Source organism: Ascaphus truei, chromosome 8 (genome assembly GCF_040206685.1).
Source record: "Ascaphus truei isolate aAscTru1 chromosome 8, aAscTru1.hap1, whole genome shotgun sequence".
NCBI classification, from domain to species: domain Eukaryota; kingdom Metazoa; phylum Chordata; class Amphibia; order Anura; family Ascaphidae; genus Ascaphus; species Ascaphus truei.
Genome location: NC_134490.1, coordinates 80,390,290 through 80,402,376, shown reverse-complemented (window position 1 = coordinate 80,402,376; position 12,087 = coordinate 80,390,290). Strand labels below are relative to the sequence as shown.

The window sequence follows — 12,087 nt, the reverse complement described above, 5'->3', positions numbered from 1 at the left end:
GAGTACCACTACTTTTTTTTAATCATCCAATAACAGTTCTTCTTTCTAGTTTAATAAAAAATAATTGTATTCTTTTAGAAAGACTCTCCCCCTTTCTATTTCTCTGGAATACTTACATAGACATTTCTCAAATACTGTCCAGTTTTGCTCCAATTTGAATAAATGAATATATAGTACCACTACTTTTTGCTAGCGTGCACTATTAGCGCTGCCTAATACAACTTTGCTCTGTAGCATGCCTGCTATTCCAGTACTAACTCCTTCATAGTGTCTCCACATTGCACCACAGCATCCTCTGCTATTCTTAACAAGATCACATCTCTGGCACTACACCACATCTTTGTTTAACAGCAACTGCTGCTATTGCTGTGCACACTGCCACTTTCTCCCTGATCAAACATCTCTCATCCCAATGAGGTCAATGACAGCGTCCCTCTTTCTCTGCCTGACCAGATCAGTGACATGATGTATTATGTTCCAGGCTAGATTCTGATTGGATGACTTTATCAGCATGAGGATAATTCAGGTTCCCGCCCCTTTCACAGGTGCATAAAGTCAGGGAGTAGGAGCAGGTACAGTAGGAGGAGGAACAAAGTGTCTATTGTCTCATACGCTGCCAGAATGTGCCTGAGGAGACTTCTCCCCTTGAGTGTTTCCCTTCTGTGTCTCATCGCTGGAGGGAGATCAGACCCGTAAGTGATAAATCCATGTACAGCAACTCATTCCTCTACTGTACCATTTATATACAAAGCTCTGTCACTGCATATAAGTCCTGCCTGCAGCATCAATACTGCCATGTATATAGACTGGTCTGTCACTGCACATTAATCTGGCAAGCAGTCATTATATAGTGAGTGAGGAATGCACAGTCTGGGTGTTATATCAGGGGCAGTCATTATATAGTGAGTGAGGAATGCACAGTCTGGGTGTTATATCAGGGGCAGTCATTATATAGTGAGTGAGGAATGCATGGTCTGGGTGTTATATCAGGGGCAGTCATTGTATAGATTCTTTGACCCTTATTCTGTAAGGTGTGATTAGCGCAAATGGCGTGATATAGCAGAAATGCCCATTTTTATGTTTAATGGGGCTTTTCTGCGATAGCACGCCATCTGCGCTTATCCCACCTTACAGAATAAGGGCCTTTGTCTTCCTCATTATTCTTTATATTTCTTTTTTTCATGCCCCTCTCCTTCCTTCCCTGCCCTTTAGGAATCCTCTCTCATCTTTGTTTTGCCGTCTTCATACCAATGATTCATTGTAGTCAATTGATAGTAGAGGTGAAACCCCTCTCCTGGGGTGTTATATCTGGGAACAGACTTTAAATAGAGTGACAAATGCCTTGTGTGATTATTATATCAGGCACAGTCATTATATAGAGTGGTGAGGAATGTATTGTCCGAGTGTTATATCAGAAGCAGTCATTATATAGAGTGAGGAATGCACTGTCTGGGTGTATATCAGGGGCAGTCATTTTATAGGGTGAGGAAGCCACTCTGTGTTAGAATTAAAGTACACACTATACCTTCCTATGCTTTTTGGTCAGATTGTGTATCTTGCTCATTGTTTGCAGTCCCTGCAGTTGGTGATGTTACAGCAGCTGTGCAAACATCAGCCTGAAACAAATGTCAAAAGTCAAAAGAGAACAATAGAAATAACACTTAATTACTTAATTACACACATGCAATGTTATTTATCTTCCAGTCTCACACTGTATATGACATTTGTCGATTGAAAGAATGTTGATTGAACAGAGCAGAAAACACCTGTTGGGTTCTACTATTTGCAATTATTATTTAGCAATTTAAGACCTTTGGGATTGTTTGCATTATTTGTGGTTAATAGTGGGGTTAACAGGGTCACTGGATGTCCAGGAGAAGCTTAGTATAATACACCAGCATTAGTTATTACACAAGCATTGAGTATTGTGCTTACCCTACAGTATCTGTACAAAGTTGTTATATCAGAGGAAAAGTCACTATACATTATAGAGTGAATGAGTAATACATTGTCTTTGGGAGGATTTATCAGGGGGCAGACATTATATAGAATCAGTGAGGACTGCATTATGGGTGTTGTATCAGAGGCAGTCATTATATATAGTGAGGAATACTTTGCCTGATTATTATATCAAGAGCAGTCATTATATTACATGGTTAGAAAATACATTGTGCACCTCTATCCTTAAATTGAATTCATTTTCTTCTGATTACATTGCTTTTCTCATAATTATGTTAATTACCACCAATGCCCCAATGTAGATGAGGGTTTTAATATGAACTACGTTATAAATACCACATACTATCATCCTTCAGATGTGGTCACTCACAGTATTTTCATATCATGGTTTCTGGCCAGTTAAAAAAATATTAAGTCTGCAACAGTTGAACTATGCTACTAACATAACAAATGGTAATATTGTAGGATACTCGGCTCTTTTACAAGGGCCTACAGCACAAACTCTATTACATGCCCCACAGCACCTCCCCAGTTCAAGTGATCCTGCCCATTTGATGAAGTTATTAGCCTTCCACTGATACATTTTCACCCAGGTTTCCTGTTCTCCTCACTATTTTCTGGTGCATCCTCTATAAGAGCTAGGTAAACTTCAAAGGAAAGCAAAAAGTGCCATGTTTCCATGAGTGGAATGGAATGGGGACAATGAAGTCTTAAAATAATTAAAGTCAGGTACAGGCAGTCCTCGTTTTACAACGCTTCGCTTTACAACGAATGGCTTATCCAACGCTGTGCAATGCATACCTATATTCATTTTTACAACACAAAAAATGGCTTATCCAAGACTCTTACGACGCTTTGCAACGTTGTGTATGTGTGTATATATATATACACATTCACATAAACAACGTTGCAAAGCGTCGTAAGGGCGTATATATATAATATTATACTATATAATATTATATTATACTATATAATATATTATTTATTATGTTATATTATATATATAATACAGTATATACACTATAATTTATCTGTGTGCTGCGTATCTTATTGCCTGCAGAAAATATTTGGTGTATTTTAGTGTTAAAAATGACTTCAGGAACGGAACCTTTCATTTAAACAGTGTTCCTATGGGAAAACGTGTTTCGCTTTACAACGCCATTTTGAGTAACGCATTGTGTCGGATAACCGAGGACTGCCTGTAGTGCCTGCAAGTCCGTTACAAGGTTGGCTATATGCAGGATTCCTATACTCCCCGATCTTGACCCGTCTGTCTCATTTGTAACCTAGATTTGTATATCTATTGTGCACCTCTTGGGGTTAACTTCCCGATACAAAGTAGCTAACACAATTTTAAAGCTGATGGAGAACCACAGCTGGAACTGGTTTTTAGTAAAGCAGACTGACTCATGATTTTTACAACTGGCTGAGCCTGTTTATTAGTAGTTTTTCAATATGTTATAAATGACTAACTTGGTGAAGTCAAGCATCAGTCTAGTATAACAACACCTCTTCCTGCGCCTCTCCTTAAATGTTATATGGTGTACTGTATAAGGCCAGTAATATAGTGAGCGTACGCTCGTGCACGTGACGCACACGTTTTGTGTGTACGGTCCGTGCTGCTGTGAGCGACAGGCTGGAAGGTACTGTGTGTGTGTGTCACTGGGGAAGGTGTGTGTGTGTTTGTGTGTACTAAAAATTAAAAAAAAGACATGCTGTGAGAATAAATTATTTATTAATATTGTACACACATAAACACACACATACATACATACATAGTGTGGTAGCAGCGCAAATACTTCCTTTTCTGAGTCTTCCCAGCTGTCGCCCGTCTCCACACTCACAGCAGGTCCTAGTATACATGGCTGGCTAACCACTGCCAACTATAACTGCCACGCGTGGGCACGGCCTATGCGCGCGCCCACTATATTATGGGCCTTACCTGGGAATGAGCACAATGGTGTGTTACCAAATAAAATGATAAAGGAGTTTCAGAAAGGGTCCACTCTGCTTATAAAATTCACTTCAACATACTATACTGTATACTCAATACTCAATCTCTAACCTCTATCTCTAACATCGTTCTGCACCCCCCCCCCAAGTTCAGCACCCCCTCTGCGCTGGACCAGCAGATCAGCGTGCAAAGGGTTAAAGGCTCAGGAGAGACACATACTGTACTGCTGGATATAATCACCCTCTTAGCTAGCAGGTTTATTGCTCTGTGGATGTTACAGCAGAATCCCAGCACAGCTGAATTGTGTTCCATCTCCAGTCTGTGTCTCTCTCTGTGTCTCTCTCTGTGTCTCTCTCTGTGTCTCTCTCTGTGTCTCTCTCTGTGTCTCTCTCTGTGTCTCTCTCTGTGTGTCTCTCTCTGTGTGTCTCTCTCTCTCTGTCTCTCTCTCTCTCTCTCTCTGTCTCTCTGTCTCTCTGTCTCTCTGTCTCTCTGTCTCTCTCTCTCTCTGTCTCTCTCTCTCTCTCTGTCTCTCTCTCTCTGTCTCTCTCTCTCTCTCTCTGTCTCTCTCTCTCTCTCTCTCTGTCTCTCTCTCTCTCTGTCTCTGTCTCTCTCTCTCTGTCTCTCTCTCTCTCTCTGTCTCTCTCTCTCTCTCTCTCTCTCTCTCTGTCTCTCTCTCTTTGTCTCTCTGTGTCTCTCTCTCTCTCTGTCTCTCTCTCTCTCTGTGTCTCTCTGTGTCTCTCTCTGTGTCTCTCTCTCTGTCTCTCTGTGTCTCTCTCTCTCTGTGTCTCTCTCTCTCTGTGTCTCTCTCTCTCTGTGTCTCTCTCTCTCTCTGTGTCTGTCTCTCTCTCTCTCTCTGTCTCTCTCTCTCTGTCTCTCTGTCTCTCTCTCTCTGTCTCTCTCTCTCTGTCTCTCTCTCTCTCTGTCTCTCTCTCTCTCTGTCTCTCTCTCTCTCTGTCTCTCTCTCTCTCTGTCTCTCTCTCTCTGTCTCTCTCTCTCTCTGTCTCTCTCTCTGTCTCTCTCTCTGTCTCTGCGTACTGGGCCCAGCCCCATTGAGGGGCGGAGCTTGTATGTGGCGTGCACTGTAGAAGGCACTGGGACCGCAGCCTAAGGTGGCAGCAAAGTGTTTGTACACCACACCTATTTGAAACAAAAAAGTCTAGGGTGGCGCTCTCACATAGTTAAAAGTTTTTGTGCAAATGTTCAAACAGTGAGTATGAAAAGTGTTCAATTTTTACAGTGAAAACAGTATATAAACATATATGTATGTATGTATGTATGTATGTCTTTATTTGTATAGCGCCATAAAATGTACATAGCGCTTCACAGTAGTAATACATGTCATATAAATAGCAAATATAAATAACACATCATGGGAATAAGTGCTTCAGACATACTGTAAAAGTAACATTAAGGAAGGAGTCCCTGCTCCGAGGAGCTTACAATCTAATTGGTAGGTAGGGAGAACGTACAGAGACAGTAGGAGGGAATACTAGTAAGTGCGTCTGCAGGAGGCCAAGCTTTGTGTCATGTGTCCATGATTATCCAGTGCTACTCATATGCTTCTTTAAGCAGATGTGTCTTAAGGTGGGTCTTAAAGGTGGATAGCGAGGGGGCTAGTCGGGTATTGAGGGGAAGAGCATTCCAGAGGTGTGGGGCAGAAAGTGAGAAAGGTTTAAGGCGGGAGAGAGCTTTAGATACAAAGGGGGTAGAAAGAAGACATCCTTGAGAAGAACGCAAGAGTCGTGATGGTGCATAGCGAGAAATTAGGGCTGAGATGTAATGAGGGGCAGAAGAATGTAAAGCTTTAAAAGTGAGCAGTAGAATTGAGTGTGAGATACGCGATTTAATCGGAAGCCAGGAGAGTGATTTCAGCAGGGGAGACGCTGAGACAGATTTAGGAAAGAGTAGAGTAATTCTGGCAGCAGTGTTTAGGATAGATTGTAGGGGAGACAGGTGAGAGGTAGGAAGGCCGGACAGCAGGAGGTTGCAGTAATCGAGACGTGAGAGAATGAGGGCCTGAGTCAGAGTTTTAGCAGTTGAGTAACAGAGGAAAGGGCGTATCTTTGTGATATTGCGGAGGAAAAAGCGACAAGTTTTAGAAACGTTTTGGATATGAGAGGAGAATGAGAGAGAGGAATCATATATATAGTGATGGAGTGATAATAATCAACAACCTTATTAACGTAATGCATGAACAAAGATTTGTGAATCGGGACCCTTTGTCCGGCCAATCTTTTCGATAGAATATAGTGAGTTTAGTGAAATTATACTTTTTATATAAAAAGTGAACCCGAACCCAGGTAGGATAGAAAAAATGGCCTCCACTCAACCTTAGATGATAAACTTTTCAAAGTTTCTTCAGGTATAGGTAGTCTTCCAAGAAAAAGGGAGCGAAGGGCAGCACCAATCATAGAGGGGACAAAACATAAAGAACACAATAGGGTAAAATTGGTGTACTTTATGTCCCCCCTCCCCCCCCCGCTATGATTGGTGCTGCCCTCTGCATTATTTTACTTGGTAGACTACATGCACACCACACCTGCCAACACCTCAAACTGGAAACACTGCAGCATCATGTTGAACAATGACTTCAGCCCAATGTCAGTTTTGGATTATTAGTATTTTGCTCCCCTTTATTTACATACACTCTCTCTCTTGCACTTTTGCCTCTACCCCTAGTTCTCACACTATCTCCTCTAAACCCTCCTCCTTCTTAATTTCCCATTCTTTACTGTCATCTCTCTCATTTTGCAGCCAACTCCATCTGCTTCTCACCTCACATAACCATTCTTTAAAAAAATAAATCGAGCAACTCCCTCTCCTCCTCTCTCTTCCTCTCCTTAGTATTACGTCAACTATGTGGTGACATATCCCTAATCCTGGCCCTACCCATATATCAATCCTTTCACGTCCCACACCCTACCCCAAAGCTTCCTTTTCACACGCACCGCCAATCACCCCAACCTCATTCCCATCACATCTCTGCATTCCCTTTTCCTGTGCCCTATAGAATGCCCGGTCTGTCTGCAACAAACTCAAAACAATACATTCATTCCAACCTCTCTCAACCTCCTACCCATTACAGAAACCTGGCTCACCCCCTCAGACACCGCCTCCCATGCAGATCTCTCCTATGGTGGTCTTTCCCTTAGCCACATCCCCACACATGGGCGATCAGGGTTGCCCCGGTGGGCTGGTGGGCAGATGCTTTAGCTCCCCAGCAGCAGCGGCCGGCGGTTCCCCAGCTCCCTGACCACCTGCAAAACTTTCCCTCCTCCTGTTGGTCCTGGCATGGAACTTCTGGAGGAGGGAGCTGCAGAGTCCCCAGACCGCGCAGGACAGCTCCTCTCCCTACAGTGTGAGTGGTGAGACGGGGTCTTACCTTCTCCGGAACTGCCCTCTTCCTGCAGCATTGCATTGTTATGACAACCCAACGTTAAATGACACTGCAGCGACCCTTGGCGATGCGCGGTCATAAAACTGAGACCGCACATAACACATTGCCATGACAACACGACAACGCAGGAGGAGGGCAGCTCATCAAACACACAATTCTCTTCATTCCCCTCATTATATGCACACACATACACACATTATGCCCCCCTTTACACACATGCACACACACACATACACAATTTCCCCTCTATACTCACACACAACCACATAACTCCTCTTTTTACACCACACACACACACACACACACACACACACACACACACACACCACTTTATACACACACACACACACACCACTTTATACACACACACACATCACTTTATACACACACACACAATTAGACAGACAATTACACATACACACAATTATCCCTTACGCAGACACACACTCACTTCCCCCTTTGCACATACACAATCCCCCTATTCACACATGCACACATACACACAATTAGCCCTTACACACACACACACACACACACTTCCCCTTTTTACACATCCACTTTCCAACTTTAAACATACACACTTCCCCCTATACGCACATGCATGCACACACATGATCACCCCCTTACACACACAGACACTTCCCCATTTACACATCTTTAGACACTTTTACACACAAACGCACACACTTCCTCCTTTTACACATACACAATTCCCCTCTTTACATGCTCGCACAATTCCCCCCTTTACACAAACACACACTTAACTTTTTCACACACACACACACACACACACACACACACACACACACACACACACACACACACACACACACACACACACACACACACACACACACACTTTCCCTCATTATATATGCACACACTATTGTCCCTTTAACACACACACAATTCCTCCTTAAACACACCCACACACTTCCCCTCTTTTCACACACACACACACACACACACACACACACACACACACACACACACACACACACACACACACACACACACACACACACCACTTTATACACACACACACATCACTTTATACACACACACACATCACTTTATACACACACACACAATTAGACAGACAATTACACATACACACAATTATCCCTTACGCAGACACACACTCACTTCCCCCTTTGCACATACACAATCCCCCTATTCACACATGCACACATACACACAATTAGCCCTTACACACACACACTTCCCCTTTTTACACATCCACTTTCCAACTTTAAACATACACACTTCCCCCTATACGCACATGCATGCACACACATGATCACCCCCTTACACACACAGACACTTCCCCATTTACACATCTTTAGACACCTTTACACACAAACGCACACACTTCCTCCTTTTACACATACACAATTCCCCTCTTTACATGCTCGCACAATTCCCCCCTTTACACAAACACACACTTAACTTTTTCACACACACACACACACACACACACACACACACACACACACACACACACACACACACACACACACACACACACACACACACACACACACACACACTTTCCCTCATTATATATGCACACACTATTGTCCCTTTAACACACACACAATTCCTCCTTAAACACACCCACACACTTCCCCTCTTTTCACACACACACACACACACACACACACACACACACACACACACACACACACACACACACTTCCAGGACTTTCTTTGGGCACGGGTGAGAGGCCTCTGGTTCTGCAAGGTCGGGCATGTGGAAGTGCCAGCTATACCCTTGAACTGAGCGAGTACTGTAGTTGCTGAAAGAGCCACGGTTTGCTGACCCCTAGCCTATGTTATAATAGCATTTTAGGTGGGGCTGCACATGAAGAATAGAAGGGATTGGGTTGGCCACCTCTGGTCTATAGAATATTAACACCTCTTTCTGAGCATCTACTGTAATGTCATATGTTGTACTGTATAACCTGGGAATGACCTGCAGATGAGCACAATGTTGTGTAAGGACTGTTTCTATAGTGCCGGGCGTGCGCTGCGATGCGCTATGCGCGCGGATTTTTAGCTGGCTGACGTTAGTCAGCCTTTCTATACAAGGGCCGCGCGCGCACGGTAGGGAGCGGGGAGCCGACAGACAGCGGCGAAGATGAGGAAATTCATCTTTTCGCGCTGCTGTGTGTGTGTGTGTGTGTGTGTGTGTGTGTGTGTGTGTGTGTGTCAATGATTGCAGAAGTAAAAAAAAAATATTTATTAGTTTTTTTTTCTTTAAAAAAAAAATCTTATCTAGCATTTCCTTTCACTCACACACACATACACACACATTACCTGCAGCTCCCGGCACTATATACAGGAAAAGCATGCGGCACGTACACGCGCATTCGCATTGGAACGCACGGCCGCCTGCTGTATATAACAGCCCTTAGCAAAGAAAATGATAAAGGAGTTTCAGAAACTGCCCACTCTGCCTATGTAATTCACTTCAACATACTATACTGCCCTCTCTCCCTCTCTCCCTCTCTCTCCTTCTGCGCAGAAACAGTGTGCAAAGGGTTAAATGCTCAGGAAAGACACAGAGTGCTGGTTATCCTCATCCTCTCTGCTAGCAGGTTTATTACTTAGTGGATGTTACAGCAAAATCCCATTACAGCTGAAATGCGTTACATCTCCAGCCACTCTCTCTCCTAACAAGGGTGCTCTGCCAAAGTCGTCAGCCACAGGGCTGTTTGTACTGTATACCGCACCTGCCAACACCCCGAACTGGAAACACTACAGCATGTTAAACAATTACTTCAGCCCAGTCTCAGTTTTGGACTACTATTACCTTCTCTCCTTTATTTACCTATGCTCTCATATGAACTTTTGCCTCTACCCCTCGCTCTCTCACACTCTCCTCTAAACCTTGCTTCCTAATTTCCCATTCTTTACTGTCATAGGTCTCATTTTTCAGCCAACTCCATCTGCTTCTCACCTCACATCCCCATCCTTATAACAAAATCCAACAACTCCCTCTCCTATTCTTTCTTCTTCTCCTTACTATTGCTCTTACTGTGAGGTTACATATCCCCTAATCCCAGCCTTATCCATATACCAATCCTTTCACATCCCTCACCCTACCCCAAAGTCTCCATTTCACCATGCACTGCCAATCACTCCAACGTTAAGCCCTAAACCTCTCCATTCCCTTTTCCTGTGCCCTGTTAAATGCACAATCTGTCTAAAATCAACACATTAATTTCCACCTCTCTCAACCTCCTAACTGTTACAGAAACCTGACTCGCCCCCTCAGGTGCCACCCCTGCAGCTCTCTCCTTTGGTGGTCTTTCTCTTTGCTTCACTTCAGACCAGGGAATTAACAGGGTGGGGGAGTAGGCATTCTACTTTGCCCATGCTGCACATTTAATATCATAACCAACTTTCTCTACCTCTCAACTTTCAAAGTCTATGCTGTCAATCTCGATTCCTCACTATCTCTCCATGTTGCTGTCATCTATCGCCCCCCCCTGGACCCACCTCTCAATTTCTTGACAATATTGCCACCTGGCTTCCTCACTTCCTCTCTTCTGACTCCTACTGTCATCCTGGCAGACCTTAACATACCTATTGACAATCCCAATGCAACTGCAGATGCCCATTTACTCTCAACCCCCTCCTATGATATCTCCCAATGGACCAGCTTTCTACTGCTTCTGCTCAGTCTTTAACACCTCTACCATGCCTTTCCCTCTCTCTGATCATCACCTCCTAACATTTAGCCTCACTATATCCTTCACAAGACCCTCCACAACACCTACTTCCAAATGCACATACAGAAACCTACATGCTCTAGGTCCCATCCAATGTTAAACCTTTCCCTCATTCAATCTCTACCATTTCCTGCTCAGACCTATTAACTTCTCTATACAACAGTACACTTTTTTTCCGCCCTAGAGAAGAAAGCTCCTGTCACCACACGTTATGTCTGACAATTGAAGCCACAGCCATGGCACACAGACGTTACACGCTACCTTCAAAATTTGTCACCCACTAATGAAAGTTTGTTTCTGTAGTAAATCACCCTCTAAAGCCAATTTCCACCACTATAAATTCATACTCTCCTCTTATAAAACTGGCCTTTCCCTTGCCAAGCAAACCTACTTTTCTTCACTCATACTAACTCTGTCCTCTAACCGTCAATGTCTATTTACCACCTTCTCTGCCCTACTACACCACCTTCCATGTTCATGACTAAAGACCTTGCCACCTACTTCACATATAAGGTAACAAACAAAAGGTGCAAACCCAAACACCATTAATATTAAATTGTGAAAACCTATTAAAAGTGACTAAAACAAATACCAATAAATCATACAAATCATGTGCTCCAAGCCAAATGCTGCCAAACACCTATGGTCTCCCAACTGCAAAAGAAACAAATACAGCTGAACCCCATTATAACACAGTGCTCGGGGGCCACAGAATGAGACCGCGTTATAACCGGAATCGCGATTTAAAAAATAAAGGACCGCCGCGATCAGGGGTTCCGCGTCCACCAGAGGGGAAGAGCTGGGATAACTGTCCCAGCCCTCCCTGAGGCCGGCATCGCAGCGGAAGCCCACCCCTAAGCACTACCCGGCATCTGCTGCTGCTGCAGCAGCAGCTGATCTGTGTGCTGTGCAGAGAAGTGGGGGGAGGATCTCACGGAGTCAGGAGAAGCCGGGCAGGAACAAGCTCCCTTCTCTCCTCTTCCCCCCCCCCCAGCGGAGGTACAGGGAGGGAGTGAGAGGTGTGGCTGTGTGTGTGTGTG

The 12,087-nt window shown here is 44.0% G+C and overlaps 1 protein-coding gene across 1 annotated transcript in view; it reads left to right on the top strand.

The window, feature by feature from the left end:
* The window catches only part of LOC142502041 (ovostatin-like), a 178,990-nt gene that overhangs the window by 94,974 nt on the left and 71,929 nt on the right, over positions 1–12,087 (top strand). The window contains 1 exon segment of the mRNA XM_075612832.1: positions 546–692. Within this exon segment, the coding sequence (XP_075468947.1) occupies positions 622–692 (71 nt within the window). The 5' untranslated portion in view covers positions 546–621.